The sequence below is a fragment of the Brachyistius frenatus genome, unplaced genomic scaffold (assembly GCF_029030835.1).
Source record: "Brachyistius frenatus isolate BFR_SWC_R1_liver_20210118 unplaced genomic scaffold, ASM2903083v1 Contig_92, whole genome shotgun sequence".
Lineage (NCBI taxonomy): Eukaryota > Metazoa > Chordata > Actinopteri > Embiotocidae > Brachyistius > Brachyistius frenatus.
Genome location: NW_027210691.1, coordinates 633124 through 657683, shown reverse-complemented (window position 1 = coordinate 657683; position 24560 = coordinate 633124). Strand labels below are relative to the sequence as shown.

The 24560-nt window shown below is 44.8% G+C and overlaps 1 protein-coding gene across 1 annotated transcript; it reads right to left on the bottom strand.

The window, feature by feature from the left end:
- Positions 1-12320: 12320 nt before the first annotated feature.
- LOC138627857 (nesprin-1) lies at positions 12321-23788 on the bottom strand. The gene is made up of 12 exons (XM_069710479.1): positions 23604-23788; positions 23359-23509; positions 22589-22771; positions 22175-22309; positions 21826-22020; positions 21131-21245; positions 20887-20985; positions 20408-20508; positions 17513-17731; positions 15035-15202; positions 14784-14839; positions 12321-13774 (listed from the first exon to the last, which is right to left on the bottom strand). Exons 1-12 carry the CDS (start codon positions 23786-23788, stop codon positions 13573-13575), a joined length of 1809 nt encoding a protein of 602 aa, XP_069566580.1. The 3' UTR covers positions 12321-13572.
- Between the last annotated feature and the right edge of the window lie 772 nt (positions 23789-24560).

Here is a 24560-nt window from a genome sequence, read left to right as displayed (position 1 = left end):
TACAGGCCATTCAGAAACACCAATTAACCCCACATGCTTGTGTTTGGACGGTGGGAGGAAGCCGGAGTGCGCGGAGAGAAACAGAAAATCCCGCACGGAAAGACCTGAGGATGAGGTTTGAACGCATCGCGAACCACTGCACCCCAAAAAAAAAATTATACTTCAGAAGGTCACCATTACGTCAACAAAGGAACAAACCAACTAATATTTCACTCTCGATCCAAACGGCACTCTGATCTCAGTTTCAGTAGCGATCCGGTCTGTGGGGTGTTACGGGATCTGTCTCAGACTCTGCGTTCCCGTCACTCTGCTGAGAAGCACTCGGGACAATCGTGGTCCTCTTTCAGCGGCGGCGGGAATGTGGCCGACATGTTGTAAAACCGTGGACACCGATGACCCCAACACGGAGGAACCGGCGCTCGGTGACACATACTATTCACTCTCTCTGCTCCGACAAAGCCTCCCTCGCCCCATCCCTCCATGTAATCCCATTATGTATAGCAATGACCTGTCAGTGTCAATCAGCATTGTTGTCATGCCAACCTGCCGCCATGGGCCGGCCTCCCCGGGCTCCTGGCCAATGGCAAGCCTCCCTGCTGATTAGCCAGCGGTGATCTCATTAGGTAGCCCCGCCCTCTTTGTAGAGAGGGGTGGGAGGATGGAGGGCAGAAAAGAACAGAAGGATTTTCAGCTGATGCAACACCTGCTGGAGGCCATCTTGGAGGTCCTGACTGTGTCGCGGCTGAAACTCCTGACAGGAAGCCGATCGGTTCCGTTATTGATCCTTAAAATTAAAGACAAAGCAGTTTATGGTGCCGCAGTAACTTCAGCGAATTTACAGGATCTCATTCTCTTTGGTGGTTTTAATGTTGAGCGATGGAGTCGCTCTGTTGTTTGTCCCTGTGCATGTGCGACAACTTGTTTCCGATGAAGTTAGCTTCAAAACACCAAACCTGACTGAATCCGACTGGTACGTCCAGATTTTACTGCAAACTTCAGCAAAAGCTCAAGACCAAATGGGCCTACCAACCTTTTTAGAGCTCCTCGATCTACCGAGTACATCGCCATCTACTGGTTGGAGACACTTACGCAAGACTAAATTTCATGCCCTTTCTTTGTACTTTTAGTACATACAGCAGCTCCCCTATACAAACTATGTACAATTGGGACACACTACTTCATCATAACAAATCCATTGTGAACTTTCAACCCTCTTGGTCATATCCATCGCGATCCGCCGTGCGACATTTGAGGTAAAAGGAAAATTAGCGCTCTCTGTGGTTCAATCGAGTATTGCAGGACATCCTGGCTTCTTTCATTTTTTTTGGCATACTACAATTCACAAACTATGTATTGGAAAATATAAAATCTTGTTCTGGCATACTGAATATCACAGGGATTGGAGTGCACAGCATCTCTTTGCTGTATGGATGAGCAGAGTAAAGTGGTTTAGTGACCGAAGGCAGTAGAGTCTCTTCAGGACATTTAAACCTGAAGCATTTAACACCTGCTTTGTCAGTGACTCAACAGCCGCAGTTTAACCAGGCTGAATTATGCAAAGTGCATGTTTAAGTGTAACCCCCTACTCCTGCTGCTAATTTAACCCCACAACTATGCTTGACCTTCGACCTCTCATTTGCAAGAGGGTCAATTGCTATAACCCAGTTTCCCTCTTCCTCCGCTCTGCTTGACCTCCTTAAACACCTGTCGCAGCTTTAACTGGTCAGACTTTCATCCACACTACGCACAAAAAAAACATTGTGTCATTTCCTCGCTTAGATCCTTATTTGTTGGTGATTTCAAAAGTAAAACTTTACATAAAAATGTGTCATTATTTTAGTTGCCGATCAAGTTTAATTAAGTTCAGTTTAGGTTAGGTTAAGTTAAAAAGAGATAAATGAACTTGACTCTTCATCTTTTCTGCTGCTTCTGTAACAATAATCTCAAACAAGTGAGAATCGAAGACAAATTTAGTTTTTGCTTTACAAATATAAAGAGTTTAATGAGATGCACATCAGCAAACAAATGTTGATTTCTGTAAATGTGTGTTTGATACCACAACATTGGAAGATATCAATGTGACAATAATGAAAAAAACAACTGGCATGTTGACTTTTCACCCTCATTTAAACAGTTGAAGCATTTTTGAGGTTTTGGTTGCCAAAAAATCACTGCAATAATAAACATAGTGGAAAAGCTCAAAAGATTTAATGGACTGTTAATAAGTTAAATCTCAGCTTCAGATGGGACATTGAATTATCTTGGTGATAATGTATAACCTCGTTTCCCCAAAAGTTGGGACTCAGTGTAAAATGTAAATTAAAACCGAATGCAATGATTTGCAAATCTCATAAACCCATATTTAATCACAATTAGACCAAAGACAGTTCCCAAACGTTTGGAGAGTGTTGTTAAAAGAAAAAAGCGATGTGAAACGGTGGTAAACGTAAACCTGTCCCAACTTTTTTGAGACGTGTTGCTGCCATCAAATAAAAAAAAAAAACAGGAACAATTTCATAGAAGCAACATCTTCCTGTTTTCCTAAAGCATTCATCCTTTATTAGCTTCCTCTTCTCTCTGCCGTCTTTATCCTCCTTGGATGTAAACTCTCTGATCCCCGCTCACCTCAACTCGTCACCTCCTCACCTCATCAGGTCAGTAAAGAGCTTGTGTCTTTAGTAGGTCCTCCATCTGATAACCTGACGTACGCTCTCTCTCAGGTGTGTGGAAGAGGCTATAAATGGCTCTAGCAGAGCTAAGCTAAGATGGCCAGAGGGCTGAGGCAGAGTTTAGCAGGAGAGGATGGAGAAAAACGGAAAACAGCTCGCGTCTTCCCGACTCGCTTTCCAGCCATCCGACAGAACAGATGTGTTTCTGTTGAACGTCTCACGGCCGTCTACGCCGACAGTTTAAAGGCTCGCGCTTCGCTTGAGCTCGACACGCATTGCTGCATCCTTAAGCTTCTCTTTAGGCGTCCGGTACTTCATAAGTACTCGTGTTTTGGGCTGCGAGTGGTATCAAGATAACCTCGAATAATCCCAGATCCAGATTTACTCAGGTCTCCTCCATGGCGTCGAAACGACCACCCTTCAGCTCGAACTTCATTTTTGGGGAACAGAAAGAAGTCGCATGGATCCGAATCTGGTTGAGGAGTAACGATTGTGTGGTTACAGGCCAGAAACGGGACTGTTTTCATGTTGGGGAACCATTTTGCAGTGATGCCACAGTTCAGGTGTTTTCCTTCAGGCGCCTCAGAGCGTCACAGTTGAACAAGGTTCAAGGTTTCTGCAGAAAGAGAAGAAAAGTAACAGACACGGAGAGGCGGCCGGAGCTCCTCCGAGGGTTTGAAGAACAAGATTAAAAGCAAAAAGACGGAGATATAAATGAGGACGCACTCAGATCTCACGACTGAGGGCTCCTCCAGAAGTGGAAGAGGACTCATTTGATCGCATGTCATTAGAGAAAATCCAGCCCTAACTCGGTCACCTGAGTTTCCGTCTCTCTCTCTTGGTGACGGGGCGGTGCACTGTGGAGCTGCAAACTGGGAGCGATGACCGTCTGACCCCGGGCGACGAAGTTGTTGGCGATGGCCATCGGATTTGTGCAAACTTGAGCAGAGAAACATCAGATTTTAAGGAACAGTAAATCTTCCTGTTTTCAACGCGCTGCTGTGCGGGCGTGTTGTCATGTTGGAGAACCTTGTCACCATGATGCCACAGTTCAGATGGTTTGCAGCGACTGTTTTCCCTCAGAAGGTCCCGGTGGAACTCGGTGTTGACAGTCTGACTCTGGGGGACGAATTCACGGTGACACAAAGACAACCCAGCTGGTGTCTCCTGACTTGACGCGCCTTCTTCTTCGGTCTCAGACGGTGAAGCTCCGCCCCTCTTTGAAACGTTGAACGCCACTCAGAAACACCTCGCCCGGCTTGTCGCTTCATCGGCGTTTCAAAGATCTCTGTTGACCGTTTCCAAGCTTGTTGCTTCCTCCTGCTCTGTAATTGCTGTTTATTGATTGATTGATTGATTACCCTGCTTTTTCTTGACATCTTTTTATCACCGGTTACCACTTTTGTCATGCCGTCATTGGCCGCCAAAGCGTCCTTGAACGCGTCGTGGAGCCCTCGATGACTCCGGCATCTGGAAGCAGAGGTGCAGCTCTGGATGGTGTAAACGCTCTGTTGGCCTGCCAGCAGCACATCGGCCCAAAGGACTCCCGCAGGGTAATCTCGTGGCAGCAAACACGGCCTGGTACTCTGCCACTTGTTGGACAGCAGGGGGCGGATTCATGAAGTCCAACCAGGGCGGTACGCTGAGCCCGCAGCGTGGCAGTATCGTAGCCAAACTGAAAGAAAGGAAAAAAAACATCCACAGGACGTGTTCGACGGTAATAAAACGACAAAATTAAGATTTATTTTTTTACCCAGATTTTAGGTTCCAGAAGCTGCGTTCAGTGATCAATACGTTTTCAAAGGTTTCCCGATCGATCTGTGACGGTTTGCGTTTTGTTTTATTTGAATGATTCCGCCTCTAAATGTGATGTAAATGTACCGAACTGTGACTTTAACTGACCAATCGGCTGCTCTCCTCACATCCTCACATCCTGGACGGAGACTCCGTCGCTAAACGCAGATTCATTCAACGCCGTCGCTCCGAGTGAGATCCGTCCCAGAGAGACAGACCTACTGCTGAGTGTACAGTACACACACACACACACACACACACACACACACACACACACACACACACACACACACACACACACACACACACACACACACACACACACACACACACACACACACACACACACACACACACACACACACACACACACACACACACAGCTTTCATCTCTAAGCGTGAGCTCTATATTCTGTTCAACTGGGACAGCGAGGTCTTAACTAGACTGGCCTAAAAACACTGTTTTCTCTTCACATTTCTTCTTTTTCTTTTCATGTCACTGTGAGTTGAGCTGTGCGATCAAACAGGAGGCAGTTTCAAGTGTGTGTGTGTGTGTGTGTGTGTGTGTGTGTGTGTGTGTGTGTGTGTGTGTGTGTGTGTGTGTGTGTGTGTGTGTGTACAGTGTCTGCCTCTTTGTACTTTGGGTTTTACGCAGCTTAAAGTAAAGATGTTTCAGGAAACTGGGTGGATTTTGAGGATTTTTTTTTAATGAAGCAGCGACATTTTGAGTTTGGTGAAGTGAAAACTATTTCAACAAGGAGACGTCAGTAGAAGCTGAAAGCAGTTGATTGAAGTGATGACAGTTTGATTGGTAAAGTTTTGGCGGTTCGACTCTGAGATATTGTTTTCAATCTAAACAAATAAAATATGTGTGTGAATACGAGTCGCAGTCCCTTGTGTGAGCATGTTTCATGTGATCAACTCTGTGTGTGTGTGTGTGTGTGTGTGTGTGTGTGTGTGTGTGTGTGTGTGTGTGTGTGTGTGTGTGTGTGTGTGTGTGTGTGTGTGTGTGTGTGTGTGTGTGTGTGTGTGTGTGTGTGTGTGTTTGTGTAATAGGTCTGCGTCGATAGTCCCCGGAGTGCACTCCACTAGTCAATAGAGAGATATAATGTTGTGAGATTTACCCATCATGCCCCTGGGGACCGGCTGTTGAGGGAGCTCATTGTGGTTTGACTGGTCGTCCTGAGTGAGATGAAGTGAGGTTGTTTGTTTCTGTGCACGTGAGCAGAAGCTCTGCAGGATCTGACTGACGATACTAAGTCCCGCCCACCGATAGCTGTAACCTGACTGCACCACAGGCCTGTCAATCAAACAGACACGCCCCCCAAAAACAGGTCTTCTTGAATCTTCTTTTCTAATGAATGAGGGATTATTTTCAGATGGACCTCCAGAAAACTAAGAAGAAGGAGTGACTTTAGCTAACAACACCGAGATAACTGATGGACACATTTTATTCACTTTGGATTTGATGAGAGAAGTTGAATGGGAGTCTATGGAGCCGGAGGCTTTTTGGAGCCGACCTCTAGTGGCACTCGCTGGTATTGCAGCTGAAGACACTTCTGGATCGGAACCATGTTACAGACCTGAAGCTACGAACTCTTTTATATACCATCATTTTTAACTTGCTGGTCCCATCAGTGATACAGCTGCCGCCATGTTTGTTATCCCTAAGATCCCGTTACGCTAGGTGTCTGATCATGTGAGATTAATGTGGTTAAAGTCTTAGACTGTAAAGCGCACATATTTAAAGACCGGTCTGAAGATGTTATGTATCGATATCAGATTATTCAAGTGAAGATTAATTTGAATCGGAAAAACTATTTTTTTAAACGCTGTCCTAGTTCATTTTAGTTGCACCTGAAATCTCTTGCACAAAGAAGTGGGGAGTCGAGGCCTCCTGAGGTGGACGAATCTCCGTCCCCTGACGAATCTGTCTGTTCTTGTCTCCACAAGGTGGATGAGCTCTGATGCTCCGGCACAGATTTCCCACCGATTGAGCGATTGGACCCGAGGGAGCGTCGAGTCGGGTCAGAGCTGATCCACGGAGTCTGACCCGCCTCAGGGAGCTGAATGACGACTGCTCTCCCTGTCTGTCTGTGATGTTAACGTCCTGCTGCCTTTTCTCACGGTCGACCTCTTAAATCACATCCATCCCGTAACAATCCAGTTGGTTCTGTTCACGTAGATCTGACGTTTATATACACTAAACCGTATTTGGCGAAGGTTGGCGATCTGAGCGGTAGTTAGATGGTACGAGGGTCGATCAAAAGGAAAACTACTAATTTGTGATGAAACAGGAGAAGAGAAACATCACATTTTGGGTCAAATATTTGGGAAACAGAAAATATTCAACACACCTGCTCACAGCTGAGCGTTCCTGAGCCCATGCAGTGATTTCCACAACAGAATCGCGGCTGTTTTTAAAGCAGCGGTGCCTGAGGGCCATAAAGGTCACAGAAAACATCCGATTTTGGGGTCCAACTCGTCAACAGAGCCTCTTGAAACGCTTCAGAAAGTCTCCGGTGATGAAGCGACGAGCCGGGCGACGTGTTTCTGAGTGACGTTCACGTTTCGAAGAGGGGCGGAGCTTCACCGTCAGAAAGAAAGAGAGAAAGAAAGTCAGGTGGTCCAGTTTAGGATTGAATTTTGTCCGAGTGAATCCTCATTTAACACTTTGTGCTTTTAATCTTTTTCTTAAACTCTCAGAGGAGATCGGACCGTCTCTCTGTGTCTGTGCTTCTCTTTTCTTTCTGTGGAAACCCTGAAGATTGCAACGAAACCACGTCAGGCTGAGGTTTTCAAAAAATTATGGATATCTGCAGTTTAATCCATTTGATGGTGTTACAATACAAAACATACACGAGGTACAATCTCCGCTCAGTGATTTTTGCTAAATCTAAAAAGAAATTTAGGGTCAAAATGAAGATGTTTCAACAGCTATAACTGAGGCGCTTCAGGCTTCCGGCATCGTCTGGTTTGATATTCCAGTCATTCTGCGCCAGCATTGATCGCTTCGTATCATTTTCAATAATTAAGTACCAAAAACACGCCGACATCTTCCTCTTTTCATGCTACGAATGCAGCCCGTCACTTTCAATTTCCCCAAAACATCAGCTTCCTGTAACACACACACACACACACACACACACACACACACACACACACACACACACACACACACACACACACACACACACACACACTCATCCCACCCTCGGCTTCCTGTCTCAGATGTGTGTGTAAGTGTGTGATGTGTGTTGTCTTGGCAGTGAACCAGATTCTTCACACAGCAGCCGGTGGGTTGGTCAGTCAGTCCTGTCACTGCCGGGCTCCGATCCAAAGCCATTAGCCGGGGGAACATCCCGGCTTTATCACTGCCGAGGTAGAGCTCTGACACACACACACACACACACACACACACGTGCACACGCACGCACACACACACACGCACGCACACACACACACACACACACACACACACACACACACACACACACACACACACGCACGCACGCACGCACGCACGCACGCACGCACGCACGCACGCACGCACACACACACACACACACACACACACACACACACACACATCTGCACCGTCCTAAAGATGAGTGCAGGTAATGCCCCGTTAATTGGTGTGTTTATAGGCTGAGCACTATTATTAGGCCGTCGGTGGAGGGTTTTATCTGCATTAAAGCTGCCAGGCCAGTAATCATTGTTGGTATAAATAACGAGCTGGACGTCTCAACCCGCAGCGATGCACAGCGGCCAGGTCACGCCGGGTCACGCCGGGTCAACTTTCTACGCAATTTATTTCTCATCGAGCTCCCTCCGAAACTAAAACACGGGGGTTTCTGTCCAAACGTAAAGATTTCTACGTATTTACTGGACGTTAGCGGGGCGATGAATTCACGGTGTCAAAGAACAAAAATCCTTTCTGAAGCGTTTCAAGGGTCTCTGTTGACCATTTACAGAGTTTGACCCCAATATAGAGTAGAAACTATGATCAATTTATTCTCATTTTCTGAACACTGTCGATGCTTCTGTCTCTTGTTATCTGCTGTTTATGTTCTATTTATTTCCCGTTGGGAAGGAAAACCTAATTGTGCTGTAATGTCACTGTGCTCGAAGCCACCAGACTCCATTAATAAAAAACACTATTTTACCATGTAGAACTAAACTTTGATGTTTTAATGACATTTTGAAAAACATACTGTAGCAGGACATTTTTATATTTTGGACGACATGCTATAGTATGAGCTTGTGTATTGATCGGTTGAGAAAATATCGTTACATCAGCTTGACAAAAATCTCCTCCTTATAATTGAACAATCTTAAACAGACAGTTTCAGCTGGTATAATTACATGTATACAGAGAGAGATATTATGCTGCAGAGTTGGTTCCCTGCTCAGTGACATGAAACTGGGTTTGTGTCGGTTTCTCTTTGGAACACTGAAATGAGGAGAATGTGTTCAGCATGAAACTGGATAAAAATGGGGTCTTTTAAGGATGCTGAAACCTCCAAAATTTGGCTGCTCAAAACGGCAATTTGGACGGTTGATTGGTTCTAGAGATCAGGGAGTGTGTTTCCATCCTGGATCCACACACTGCAGTGTTCATCCAGAATGAACAACACTCACAGTCAACCTGCCTTCTCCTGGTTTTGTAATAGACTAACTCCATTACATCTAAATTATATCAATAGAGACTTTCTATCTGACATCAATTGTCTTTAAATGTTACTAAAACCTCCGTCATTTTTAAATGTGATCAACCACAGCCCGCTTTGTGCCGCTGGATTCAAATTAAATCAAACTAATTCGGTTTGCTGCAGATTTTTCTTCTATACGTCTGTTCGGGCCGAGCTACAAAGTATACGAGTGGTTTTTTTTGGTGGTTTTTTTTGTTTAATCCAGGATGTGGAGATCATCGCTGGCTCCACACGTCCTCGTTATAATAGAGATCGGTCTACACGCAGCAGGACTGAAGGAGGTTTTGTGTGAAACTGATCAGACAACACGCGCTGTGTGCTAGTCGTAAATACGCAACTCAAATACTTCGAATTCCTGAACGCAGCAAAGGCAGGAATGTGACTGGAATCCGTCTTTCTCAGTTCTTTATAGTTCGTTTGTTTGTTGCTCAGTTCAGCTCAGTACAAGTTTGGAATTATTACATATTAGATGTAAGTATACATAAAATTTACATTTATTACTGGATTTTTGAAACGCAAAAGTCAGTTTGAATGAATCTGTCACGTTCACTGCACATGGATGAGCTCGATTTCCATTTCTGTAGACTCGCCACATTGATTTTCATGATTTTCATTAAAATATTTGTTTAAATCGATTATTATATGCGACTGTCGTTTATTTCTTGTTTCTTCTGTTTTTACCGGCGCCTGGTTGTAATGCGTTACTCCCGTCAGAAGGTGGCAGTAATGCACCTTAAAGCTGTCTACTAGCTACTCTACTACGCACAGTAGACAAGTAGTCGTTTAGTTCGGAGTGATTTTCAAAGAGTATTTTTATTTCAAACGCCGTCCCGAGGATCTTTAACTACTTCGGAGGTTTGCACTACGATCCCCGTTTGTACAGTTTATGTCGGGACTACGAAGACGTCCTAAAGATGCAAAGCAGATGTTGGCCAGTTCAGACCGAAGATTCTCCAGATGTGCCGAGTCCTCACTGCTAACATCTGTAAAGCACCACGAGGCTTTTGTTGTGAAGCAGCTGCAGGACATCTTGTGCATTCACGACGTCGTTAGTGGAACTTTTGCAGGCGATGCTGCTCTTAAATTAAAGAGCGACGATTGTGTTTTGAAGGTTAGAAAAATGTGCGTTCTCAAAACGTTGCGAGCCGGCGTGTCGTCACGCTGGAGGACCCTGTTGCCATGGCGCCACAGTTCAGGATGAATTGCAGCGAATGTTTTTCCCGCTCAGACGCCTCAGAAGGTCCCGGTAGAAGTCGGTGTTGACGGTCTGTCAAGCGACGAAATTTGTTTTGAAACATTTTGGTCGTAGCTTCTTCCTGCTGCGTGAACGTCACGCTGTTGCAGCCGTCGTAGAACTTATTGATCCACACTCGTACCGGTTCCACGTTTTGAACGATACTATCCGCCCCAGCAGATGACGAGCTGCAGACGACAGACTACCAGTGTGGCGTTTACAAACCGGCACGGCCAATCGAGGAAAACGAGTTCTGTTGTAGGAAAAACAAAAGGTTTCGCTTTTGTCTGCGATAATTCTCTTGAAAAAGATGATTCGCTTTTACAGTTTTGAAAAGAACTCCACAACTAGTGAACTTGGAGACTGATTTTCTCGATCTCAAGTTTTAATTTTTTTTCCAGCTTGTCCTCTCCGTGTCTCTCCGTCTCACGACCGCCGGGTTAAAAGTCCACCGGCGAATTCCTCGGCTAACATGAAATTATTTGCCCTATAATTGAATTTCAGGCGTTTTCTCAGCTGTGGGAGACAATCGCATCCATTCATGCGCCCGCTGCCCTCGGACGCTTCCCCCCTCCCCATCACCTCCGTCGCATTTCCACGCGCAAACACTGAAAAACATGCCTTGTCCGTCCGAACACACGCCACCTTCATCCGACAATGCGGAGATTTTAAACTGGAATCCGTCGTATCGAAACAGAACGTAGTTTCGAAGGGCGAGAAAAATGCTGCAGCGACTCGCACAAGCAAACAGCAAAAGTGTTCTGTGGTTTTTAAATTTGATGTATTTCAAAACTTGTTTGAGATTTTCTTGGAAGAAATATTTCCCCGAAGGAGGAGAAAGTCATTCAGCTTTTTTTTCAATGGCTTTGGATCAAATTTAGAATATCCAAAACAATGAAATGGTTGTTCTTCGGTCTTCTCATGATTCCAGAGGAGGAAGTTAAAATGTCCTCTCTTCTCTTGCTTTTTTTTTTTTTTTTTTTTTTTTTTTTAATGAGCAGATATCATAATCATCATTGTCCCAGCTGCAGGCCCGCCGGCGCTGCGAACAGATGGAGCGCTTTCATTAACTGGATCACCAGCAAAGCGTGCACACACACACACACACACACACACACACACACACACACACACACACACACACACACACACACACACACACACACACACACACACACACACACACACACACACACACACACACACACACACACACACACACGAGAATGACTGTAGAGTCACACAAATATAAGAATATTATCAGTGTAGACATTCACAAGAAACGAAACACACACTTGAAGGAGGAAAAAAAAAGTCTCTGGAGGACGAAACACACCGATTCAGACTGTCTGCAGAAAAATGTCTGCACACTCGGCGGAGCACAAAGACCACCGGCTGAGCAACACAAACAGGGACTGACAGCTGCCTGACAAAAATACAGACACAAGTACACAACCACGGTCACACACAGAGACACACAAACAAACACAAACAATCATTAAACAATCATTTTGCTCATTTTTTAAGCAAAACGTTAAATTACAACTTCGAAGATCACCATTTCATTATCTTTGGCGGCACCTGTGGCGATAAACGGTAACCGTTTTTTTTTTTTTTTTTACTTCGCTTCAAAGTGTCGTGTGTGACGTCAGTCGGTTGGCAGTTGAAAAGCGAGCCCCGTTACATTAGCTCCGCCTCCTCTCTCTGTATGAACAGCCACCTCTGGATGATGAAAAATGCGTGACTAACTTTTCCCCACTTGCGATTTTTTTTCCTGGGAATGTTGCGTCATACAAACTGGCTCCGCCCACCTGTCACATACATTTTGATTAAATTTGATTTTTGATTTTCCCGTCGCATTAAGACACAATAAAAAAAACAAAAACATAAAATGATGCACAAACACAAACATTTCATACAATTCATTTTATTTGTTCTTTCCAAACACGTTAAAAAAAAAAAAAAAAAAAGAAATAACATTTGAATGGATCCGCTTTCTGAAATAAACAACAACCACAAACAAAACGCCTATTGAAAAAAAAAATAAGTGAAATGTTTAAGATGGCAGTTAACTGACCAAAGTCTCCGTTATTTAAAAAAAAAAAAAAAAACATACTTCATGCTGAACTTTTTCGGGAACCTGGACGGGCATCTTCCCCTGAGAAAAGTTGGATGTTTGGGGTTCATCGAGTCTGAATCAACTCTTTCATCTCTCACGTAACATATAATTTTTTTTTTTTAAATCAGTCAGACATCAGCAGCAAGAAAAGATGATAAATCGTGACACACCTCCCTCCAGAAACAGCGCTGCTTTGATTTTGGTGTGACGTTTTTCTTCAGGTGAGTCTGTAGTTTAAAAATCCGTTTTAACTTTAAATACAACAAATAACAAAATGTGGATCGATTCTTACAGAAATCATCTGAAACCAGCAGCTGCCTTGAAAAAAAATGAGAAAACCTCTGATGTGGTTCAGAAAAATAATAAAGCATTTTTCCGTCTTAATGTACAACAGAGATATAAATATAAGTGCTGTCATGGAAAAACAAGGCAGTTAGTGATTTAAATGAAGACGAAGGGACGTCATTCAAAGTATTAAACACGGTTGCATGTTTTACGTTAGTTTTAGCCGATTTAATCCAAGTTTTCTAATCAGAAAGCTGTTTGTTTGTGTTTTCCTCCAGATGTGGAGATAAACTCTTATTCCAGCTGCTGACAGATGTGCTTCATAAAGTTTGCTACTTGTTTGTCTTATTTTTCCGTTTCTTCGCCCTCAGGCTGCAGAGGTTTGGAGAACGGCCCGACTAGCACGATGCAAAAAATTATTAGTTTGTCTTAATGTGTTTTTTCTTGATGCTCATGAAGAAAAATGTTGAGAACAGAAGGAAATGTTTGGAGTGAAGTCCCTAAAACACGTTCTGACCAAACGATACTGCAGCCTGAGATTAATCATGAAGATCATTTTTTTAATTAGCTTCATGGACAATAATGAAAATTAACAACAAACGACAGAACATCTGTTTTGGGGATTTTGGAAACTCGTCTGACTTTCAGATTTTCACATCTGTCAGATTCAGACTCTGAATTCAAACTGTCGATGTCACTCGATGAGCTGCAAACCTCCGACCAGAAAACGCTTCGCTCACCGGAGTCTGTGCGCGGTCCTCAGGTCGGCGGCGGCCCGTTGACGTACCTCATCGCCAGGTGGAAGCTACGCGTCATCCGGTTGCTACGGTGACACGCCGGCTCCGGGGCGACCCAGATCAGACAGGCCAGCAGAGCCAGCAGAGCCAGCGCCGCGGCCAGGAGGATGGCGAGGAGGGGCGGGGAGAGCGGGCGGGAGGAGGCCCCGCTGCTGGAGGAGGTGCTGGAGGAGGTGGAGGTGTTACAGTCTCAGTTACAAGTTATTTGAAATTGCATGTTTTGATATGCAAATGAGATCGTATTTAATCAAATGTGCACTAATTTGAAGATACTTCCATAATAGAAATCTGCATCAGTCTGAAAGACGACATGTTATGGAAGTACATTTCTTTTTTTAAATAACGTGACGAGTGCATGAAAAAGAACTGCAGTGTGTTTCCTTAAATTACAAACGCTGGCATATTTTTTGTTTATTTATGAACACGCGGTTTTGTCATCATCAACATTTCCTTTGATTTCTGCCTTTAAAAAAACAGACAGATTTTAGCTGTCTCCTGAAAACTAGTTTGAAGTTCCAGTTTTAAATTCTCCACATTGAGGGCGAACAGACTGAAGGGATTTGACAGAAGAAAAAAAAGATGTTTGATTCCATTTTTTTCTGCCACAAACACAGTTTATGCATCTTTTTTTTATGAAATTAGTTTTATCTGTTTTATCAAGCTGAGGACAATTTATATTTTAAAGTTTAGTATTTACCTGCTCGGTATTTTCAGGCTGATACTTCAGCATTTATTATTTGATTATCATTTTTTCATCTAATAATTTACTTCATAAAGTCGACAGGAACTCCCAGTATTATGAATTCTGAAATGTTATGACATGAATAAGAGAGAAGCAACATGGTAGTTTGAGTTTATTTGAGTGGAAGCGGTTGCTTATTTTCAGGTGAATAAAAGTTGTAGAAACTATAATTGAAGAGCTAACTGTTAAATAAATGATGACGCATCTAAATAATGAAATCATTTTAGGAAGTTGTGCTGGGTTGTGAGTGTTTCTAAAATCTCGGCTGCGTTTCTCTCATTTCGTCCTCCTCAAGTCACTTTTGAAACTAAATCAGAGCACAATAAAATCATTTATTTGATTTTCTGCTCTTTGATGATTTATTTTTGTGATGAAATAAAAATCCACTCGAATGTTGAATCACACATCCGAGGGTTTCTGTGCTCGTTCACCTTCGTTCTGAGAGACGACGCTCAGCTTCGTCGCGACGGGACGGCTCCTCTTCATCCTGCCGAACAGACAGCATCTGTTACTGCGCCGCGGTTTCAGGGAACAGTTTTACTACTACTTCTGGTACTGTGTGTAGTATATCGCGTCAACAAAATCGATACCACGTTCATTTTTGACTCCGACTCATAAAGTCCTCCGCAGGCTCGACACTACTTTATACGAGACTAAAATAAACCCAACAACACCGGCTCACCTGTACGTTTAACTGAGAACGGCGCCTCGTCCAATCAGAGTCGGCCTTCGCCTCTACGTCATGTGACGGCGAAGGAGAGGGGCTGGGGAAAGGCTGCTGGGTGTTGCCACGGCAACGTTGGTTGTCGTTTCGTTGAGGGCACAGCTGGTCGGTCGTGTCCTCGTAACCCTGCGAACCAATGAGGAGGGAATAAAGTCTGATTAGAGAGTGTTCAGGCTTTTATTTTGAAGGTCTGTCAGTAGCGCGATTTTATCAATCCTCATTTTCCTTAAAAAAACAACTGAAAAATCTTCTGAATACAATCTGGATACGACAAAGCTCATCAGGAAGAAGCTTGAAATTCAGATTGCAGAGTTTGTTCTGCTCTCCGTTTGACTTTGTGAACAAGCTGCTGAAAAACATTGATTAAAGTTTGGATTTTCTGATATCAGGTCTAATTTCAGCTCCAGTTTATTTCGTGCTCGCTCGATAGTTTGGTCGGTAATGAACCTCCATTATAAAGCGCCGATGCCACTACGCACATTCAATCAAACTTGTATATTGCAAATGAATGCACGTAAAAATCACTCTAATTACAATAAATTTGACCCCAAAAACCTCTTTCCTTCTTTCCTGTTATCTGAACCGGCTGGAAGTCAAAACAGAGATAAAGGAGTAAGTAAAGAGGGAGGAGAGGAAAAGAGGAAGTCAGCGAAGAGTTTCTCCCCTGTTTTTATAGCGACTGTTAAAAGTGCGGCCAGACTCGACGCATAAATCAAGACTTTTATGGATTCGATCGGCGGCCCGAGGAGCGTCAGACGGGACGGAGAAAGAGGAGAATAAATAGATGCTTCCCCCGGTAATGAGAGAGGAAGTGAAGTCTGGTGGAAAGAGAAACATGAAGGTGGATGATTATGAATGTCGACGGATGAACCTCGTCTTCATGGTGAAAGAGACGACACACAGACTCCTCGTGTGTGTGTGTGTGTGGGGGGGGGGGGGGGGCTGAGGCAGAAGTGTCTTCAGCTGCAATACCAGCGAGTGCCACTAGAGGTCGGCTCCAAAAAGCCTCCGGCTCCATAGACTCCCATTCAACTTCTCTCATCAAATCCAAAGTGAATAAAATGTGTCCATCAGTTATCTCGGTGTTGTTAGCTAAAGTCACTCCTTCTTCTTAGTTTTCTGGAGGTCCAGATCCAGTCTCTGATTGACAATAAAGACGACTGATTTTATTCATGAACCACAGTTTTGGATGAATTATAACTTTTGGCCTGATGAGGGCGCTAGATGTAAAGTCACAGGGTGATGGGAGTAATTACGATTCATCCTGTGAGGAACATTAATGTGCCAAGTTTCATGTTTCAGTTTGGACTGATTAACGGACGGACGATGCCCAAAAAAAAAACAGCACTGAAATCTGAAGGGATCTCAATCTGCCAGAACAGCCGGGGGAAGTAAAGAGAAGCAGAAGTGTGTGTGTGTGTGTGTGTGTGTGTGTGTGTGTGTGTGTGTGTGTGTGTGTGTGTGTGTGTGTGTGTGTGTGTGTGTGTGTGTGTGCAGAAATGTTATTCTGGCATTTGTATACTTGGATAACAAAGTTGGTGCCCACAAGGTCATCAAGTCAGTGTGAGTGTATTTGTGAGCGTGAATGTTTGTAGAGTCAGGTCAGGAGGTTTTACACACACACACACGCACGCACGCACGCACGCACGCACGCACGCACGCACGCACGCACACACACACACACACACACACACACACACACACACACACACACACACAACAGCTGATATTCATGTGACGCCATGTGCTGAATGTTAATGCTGAACTCCACAGGAAAACAGGAGCAGAACAAACTGCAGCAGCAGGATGATTTTTATTATTCGGTCCATCGAAAGGAAGTTTTTTTTGTAATCGTAATCGGAGACGTTCAAATTGTAAATGAGGAATTATTTGTGTTAATAAAGTGAGTTTTTGTCTGAAAAGACTTTACTTTATGTTGTTAATATTTTCAGTACAGATTCTGATGACGAAGTTTTTTTGCGGAAAAATCGCGGGAATATTACAAATTTTCAAGCTCCCGCAAATACGGCCTGAATTTGCGTTAATTATTTGATTTCCTGGAGGGAGTTATTTACATCATAGTTAACAGATCAGGACCAAATCAAATCGTTTCAGATTAAAGGACAAAAACAGACACATTAATGGGAAATACGCTGAAATAAATACAGAACGACCCTTTAAGTTGTGGTTTTGTTTTGCATAACTGTCAAGACCAAGAGAGTTTGTAAATATTCAGAGTTAAAGTGACCTGCGGATGACTTCGCTAATTAATATTAAAACCTTTCATGGAGAAGAGCAGCGGTTTGGATCTAAAGGTGCACAGACAAATGTTTGAGGCAGTTTTAGATGTTTAAATTGTTATTCAGGCATCTGATTGGTTCAAACTTCTTCCTGCAACATGACAACAATCCCAAACATCATTCACACTACACCCACCTCCACCTCCACCTCCACCTGCACCTCCCCGCCCGTCTGCACGGCTCTGGAGCAGGAAGTCCCCCTCTCCGGTGGGGCGGAGCTCTGGACCCCGAGCCACGCCTTCACACGCCCTCCGTCGAAGCCGATTGGCTCGCCGTCCTGTCTGTGAGGAGTGGAGGTCGCCCACCGCTCCTCCTCCTGCCTGAAGAAGCCGGGCTGGATCCGGACCTCCGGATGCTGCAGAGCACAGAGGTCGTTTATTTACATCCGTCACGCAGCAGCTGCAGGAGGTCCCGCCTGTCAATCATGTCGAAGGATCTTAGCATCATCATGTGAACAACTGCATTCCTGTTTGCATTTGACTTTTGAGCAACGTTGTTTTGAAACAAGAACATTTTAACAACATTTTTTACAAGTGATAAATAGATCTTTAACAATCACAAGATCCCAGCGGTGTTATTGTTGTTGTTGGTAGTGTTGTTGTTGTTATTGTTGGTAGTGTTGTTGTTTTTTGTTGTTGTTGGTAGTGTTGTTGTGGCAGTGTTATTGTTTTGTTGTTGTTGTTGGTAGTGTTGTTGTTGTTATTGTTGGTAGTGTTGTTGTTTTTTGTTGTTGTTGGTAGTGTTGTTGTGGCAGTGTTATTGTTTTGTTGTTGTTGTTGGTAGTGTTGTTGTTTTTGTTGGTGGTAGTTTTATTATTTTGTTGTTGTTGGTGGTAGTGTTGTTGTTTTGTTGTTGTTAGTAGTGTTGTTGTTGGTGGTAGTTTCATTGTTTTGTTGTTGGTGGTAGTGTTGTTGTTTTTGGTGGTAGTGTTGTTGTTGGTGGTAGTGTTGTTTTGTTGTTGTTGTTGGTGGTAGTGTTGTTTTGTTGTTGTTGTTGGTGGTAGTGTTGTTGTTTTTGGTGGTAATGTTGTTGGTGGTAGTGTTGTTATTTTTGGTGGTAGTTTTATTGTTGGTGTTGTTGGTGTTATTGTTGTTGTTGTTGTTGCTGCTGCTTCCGGTGGATGTGGCGGTGGAGGCCGTGCTCACAGATCTCTGGATGCTCGACGTTTGAGCGTCCTTCAGGATTCATGCTACGTACGAGCTCCCGGAGACGAGGTCACACGGTCGCAGATTTAATGAAGTACAACGACGTGGAGTCCTGCGGGCGGACGGCTCCGAGCCGAGCCCGTGGCGACGGCGCGCTGACATCACCGGTCCAATGAAAATTTTAAAAAAGCAAAAAAAAAATGAAAGCCATGAGATGACACTAGAGAACACGAAACTTTGATGTCTCGGGATCCTGCAGCTGTAATCACGTGTGTCTCCGGGCTCCTTTCTTTTCTTGTCGATCTTCGGGGTTCACCGACAGTGCAACAGTGCAACACTGCGTAGGTGTACGAGTGTGAAACAGATAGAGCTGCAGGGAGGGGGGATGGGAGGGGTCTGCAGGCGAACAGAGGAGGATGCTCAGATTACTTCTACGTTTCTCTGACAATATCTCCGTCCTCGTTTCCCTCCACATTCACATGTAGCGCTCCTCCTCCTCCTCCTCCTCCTCCTCCTGCTGAGTCTCACCAAAACAAGCTTAAAAAAAAAGGAAATGCGATAACGTATCGAGGCGCCACATTCTCCAGCTGTCGTCGATAAATCAGGAGACGAGGAGGTGAGCTGCGGTAACCAGCGACGGGAACATCTTCAGATAGCTGCTGTACCAGAACATCAATGACTCTCTGTGTGTGTGTGTGTGTGTGTGTGTGTGTGTGTGTGTGTGTGTGTGTGTGTGTGTGTGTGTGTGTGTGTGTGTGTGTGTGTGTGTGTGTGTGTGTGTGTGTGTGTGTGTGTGTGTGTGTGTGTGTGTGTGTGTGTGTGTGTGTGTGTGTGTGTGTGTGTGTGTGTGTGTGTGTGTGTGTGTGTGTTAGAGACAGACAGGCAGTCGAAGCCTCTGGGCGACGCAGCATCTGGGTCAGAGTAGAGAGGAGAGCAAACAATGAAATTAGGAGAAATCACCACATGGTTTCGTTGAGACTTCGTCCTGCTGCAACGCCGGATGTTTATGTCTTAAAATAAAGGATCCATGTCAGATTCATAACGTCAGGAAGCATTCGTTTTTACATTTTTGTTCAAACATCTTTGAACCTGTCAATGGATGGTAACGTCGACATTTGTTGAAGCGAAAGCCGAAGTCTTGTCAGAGCTGAGAAGTTCTTCAAAATGGTTCTGATCCAGAAGTGTCTTCAGCTGCAATACCAGCGAGTGCCACTAGAGGTCGGCTCCAAAAAGCCTCCGGCTCCATAGACTCCCATTCAACTTCTCTCATCAAATCCAAAGTGAATAAAATGTGTCTATCAGTTATCTCGGTGTTGTTAGCTAAAGTCACTCCTTCTTATTAGTTTTCTGGAGGTCCATCTGAAAATAATCCCTCATTCATTAGAAAAGAAGATTCCAGAAGACCTGTTTTTGGGGGCGTGTCTGTTTGATTGACAGGCCTGTGGTGCAGTCAGGTTACAGCTATCGGTGGGCGGGACGTAGTATCGTCAGGTTTCCGATCAGATCAGTCAGATCCACCAGCTGGCTCCTCCCCCAGCTTGTCCAAATATGGTCACTTCCTGCTCCAAACCGCTCCGAACTAGCAAAGATGGTGACGGACAGAATCTGAACTGGAGGATTCATAACGTTCACAAACCAACGATGACGTCGCTGCTGGTTGATGCTCAGAAAAAATACTAGAATAGTTTTGTAAAAATTAACAAGAAACATGAGGAATGAGTCCTGCAGCATGCTGGGAAAAAAACCCGCACGCACAACTTGACAAAAGAATGCGCTCGGTGAGTTCTTTCATGAAAAATGTCATCGTACTTCGTCGCCATTGGAAGTCTTAAGTCGTATAAAATAAAAATAAAGTTTTGATTACGTGTTGATTATCAAAAACTCACCAAGTGTGCTTCCTGGCTCATGACGTCATTGCTGATGTCAGACCACGAGTCGAGGGAACTGAGGTAGCTCCACCTCTTCAGCCCGTCTCGGCGACCCAGACCTGCACGGCACGAAGACAAGAGCTCAAATCTGAGACCGACATGTCGACCAGCTTCCTGCAGGACCTGAATTCTGCTTTAATGTTCACAAATAAAAAAAACAAAACCACAAAAGTCGCGTTTCCACCAAAATGTCAATTTTATACAATCATTGTATTTTTAAGGCTGGTTTGTTTTCATGTTTGTTTTAATTTTTTTAATGGCTTATTCTATGTAAAGTACTTTGAAACTCGAGTTTGGAAATGTGACATACCTCTAAAGTTTATTTGCAGTTTCAGGTTTTTAAAAATAAAATGGTGAGAAACTGCAGCCGCACCCTGAAGGTCCCTGAAGGTCCCTGAATGTCTCTGAACGTCCCTGAACGTCCCATCACCTCTTACCTGCGCCGGCGCTGAAATACGATGAGTCGGTGTCGTCCCGGGAGATGGAGCGTCCGATATCGACCGAGGGGTCCCACTCCAGCCCCAGGTGCTCGTGGGTGGGAGAGGACGGTGGAGGAGGATGGTGGAGTGGTGAGGGGGGGTCTGGAAGAAAAGATTGGATATTTTACATCTTTTACTCTTCTTCTTCTTCGGCTGATTTAACGAATTAAAACGAGCTGGTTTTTACCTTTGAGGTGGTTCGAAGTCGCAGGGAGGTCCAGGTGGTGTTTATCAAGCGCTCCTTCTTCTTCTAGTAGAGTCTCTGAGGGACAACCGGAGTCTGTAGCCTGAGACAGAATCCAGTCGTCCTCGAACACCTGGAGGAAGAGGAGGAGGAAAAGGAGGAGGAAGAGGAGGAGGAAGAGTAGAATTGCTGTAAGAAGGGTTAGATTGGTTTATATTACTATATTCTACTAAAAAACGTATCGTGGCGTTAAACTAACTTTAGAGCTGCTTAACGACGTATTTTCATTCCAGCCGTCGTCAACTTATCATCTCCACAACGAAAGCATTTAAAGTTCAACTGAAATGTGAGGAAGGAGGAAGGAAACACGTCTTTGTGTTTTAAACAGCCCGCTGATGAAACATTTAGAAGTACGACGGACTGGAGAAACGATTTCAATTAAACATTTTTAAAGGAACATTCTGCCAATTTGATACGTAAATGTTGTTTAAAAAAGAATCACCTCAAGTTGGAAAAGTTTAGATTTTAATTATTGTCAATCCGTAGATTCACAAAGTCTTCGTCAGACCTTCATCAAAGACTTTGATGTGAAGAATACAGAGTTCACCTGTTTCCTCAACACAACCCTCACGTGTATTTATATTATCGTGTGTGTGTGTGTGTGTGTGTGTGTGTGTGTGTGTGTGTGTGTGTGTGTGTGTGTGTGTGTGTACCAGTCTCATGCTGAGCAGCCTTGTGTGTGTCCGTGCGATGTTGTTGTGCACGTGGCTGCAGCGGCGCAGCAGCTCCAGCAGGCGGCTCTCAACACGCTGCGCGTCCGCCGGCTCGCTGCGCTGAATCAGCGCCTCGCCGCGCTGCAGCAGGACGTTCACACGACCCGAGTTCACACACACACACTGCTGGAAGGACTACACACACACACACACACACACACACACACACACACACACACACACACACACACACACACACACACACACACACAGATGAAAACACAAATCATGAAAAGCAAATTGTGAACAGACGGTGAGACGTGACTGTAGCTGCGTAACGAACACACACCTGCAGTCGTCTCAGCTTTTCACAGGTGCTTCCTGTCAGGTGATCGACCTCGCTCAGACGAACGTCCATATCGGCCAACCAGAGCGCAAGCTCCTCCCTCTGTGCTTCAAACCCCTCCCACTCCGAGACAAAGAGCTGAAAGACAACAGAGAGACGCTCAAAGTGTTCAGTTCAGTAACGAAATCTTCTGTGGAGGTTTCAGTCAAAACTTAGAAGTTTAAATGTTGAGTTTTATTTTAGTTTTTAAGAACATCGTCCAAACTACCTCACTTCTAATCACAGTTACACTACAGGAAGTAACTGATGAAGAGTACAAAAAAACAGACAAATGAAATGAAGATCCAGAAAATCAAGCCGCCGAAGAGGTCACACATCCACAGATATCGTGAACAGCTTCATCGTGACTATCAGTACCTGCAGTCGTCCCGTGATCGACTCCAGTCTGGCGTTCACGTCGTCCCACCGCCGGCCGCACTCCCTCGCCGACGCCAGCAGCCGAACCCGCATGGCGTCCCGGAACAGCCGACTTAACGTCCGGTTCCTTCGGGTCAGACCGTCCAACTGGACGAGCCGAGACGCCGCCTCGCGCCTCAGCCTCTGAACACACAAACACGGACAGCACTTGAAGCGTTGTGCAGATCCAACCACAGCGGAAAGGAAGTGGAAAGTTTCTCATGTTGAATATTCAATATGTGAAATGTTCATTTTCATGATGCCGTTATAAATAAGATGCAAGGTTTCAAATGTAAAATAGATTATTTTTTCCATGGGACCATTGTTTGAATATTTTTGTTTCATACAAACATCAACCATCAGTGACGTCACCCGTTGTTTTGCGAACGTTAAGAAGCCTCCCCTGTCAATCAAACAGACACGCCCCCAAAAACAGGTCTTCTTGAATCTTCTTTTCTAATGAATGAGGGATTATTTTCAGATGGACCTCCAGAAAACTAAGAAGAAGGAGTGACTTTAGCTAACAACACCGAGATAACTGATGGACACATTTTATTCACTTTGGATTTGATGAGAGAAGTTGAATGGGAGTCTATGGAGCCGGAGGCTTTTTGGAGCCGACCTCTAGTGGCACTCGCTGGTATTGCAGCTGAAGACACTTCTGGATCAGAACCATGTTACAGACCTGAAGCTACGAACTCTTTTATATCCAGTCTGTGGTTTCATATTACCTGAAACTTCCTCAGTTCCTCCTTGGCGGCGGTGTAGGTCTCATGGGCGGAGCTCTGGGAATTGACGGCTTGCTCAGCCAATCGCAGCCAAGCGTCCAGGCGGGAGTGTTCTTTCATAAACTCGTGCCAGAGCATCCACCTCCTGTCCAGCCTGGAGAGTGAGACAGACAGGAAGAGACACAAACCGTTGTCACACCGTTGCGAGTCCAGTGTCCCGTTCTCAGACGTCCAGGGAGGACACTCACCCGTGCAGGTCTCCATCTTGCCTCCAGCTGCCGTCCCCTCGCGGCGTCTCCTCCCCGCTCAGCGTCAGTGGAGGCGAGTTGAAAAAACAGCGGTACTGGGACAGATCCAGGAGCAGCTCCATGTCCCTCACGTCGTCGTCTCCGGGCACAGCGACGCTTCCCTCGGGTGGGGATGGCGTCGCCATGGTGATCTGAGGAGGGCGGGTCTACTGCAGGCATGGTGACATCACGTAACCTCTACCTGATGGAAAACAAGGAGGAGAGGATCATTTTATAGGAAAATTGAGAAATAAAATGGTAAAACAAGAGTTAGATATTAAAGTCCTCCTCTACGCAGACGACTCGGCTCTGCTTCATGCAGCATTTTTACATCTTATACAAGATACAGCGCCGAAGACGCGAGCACATGTCGACAGTGTTTTTGTAATTACTGCGATCGGGCAGAAGGGGGAGACAAAAGTTCACCGCCGCAGGTTTTTAAATCTCAAACTTGTCAAGAATTTGTGGTAAAACTGAAATCTTAAAATCGCAGTCTCAGAAAACGAGTGAGCGTTAACGAGGAAGTCCGAGTTTCAACAAGGTGACTTCATGTGAAGAAACACAGACAACAAGTACACAACACACACACACACACAACACACACACACACACACACACACACACACACACACACACACACACACACACACACACACACACACACACACACACACACACACACACACTCGGGGGTTACTGCTTATTTATGAGCCTCTGTGGATATTTACTGAGACGGAGCCAGAACTGTTCTGAATGAGTGGAGCTGCAGAGACGGAGCTCAACACCGATGGCCAGATTTACGTCCGCGAAAAGCAGGACAGGATTTACACCGCACTTTTCATTCAGTGTTTGCGCTCCCAGTCTGTGTGTAATTATCTCCTGATTTACAGACGCAGCGGCCGATTACACACTCAGGTC

Excerpts from the sequence above, each read along its gene's own strand:
- LOC138627857 (XM_069710479.1), bottom strand. The coding sequence starts at position 23,788 with ATGGCGACGCCATCCCCACCCGAGGGAAGCGTCGCTGTGCCCGGAGAC. Across the intron at positions 22,772-23,358 it reads AGGAACTGAGGAAGTTTCAG|AGGCTGAGGCGCGAGGCGGC; the intron begins GTAATATGAAAC and ends TTGTGTGTTCAG. Across the intron at positions 14,840-15,034 it reads GTTCTCAGTTAAACGTACAG|GATGAAGAGGAGCCGTCCCG; the intron begins GTGAGCCGGTGT and ends TCTGTTCGGCAG.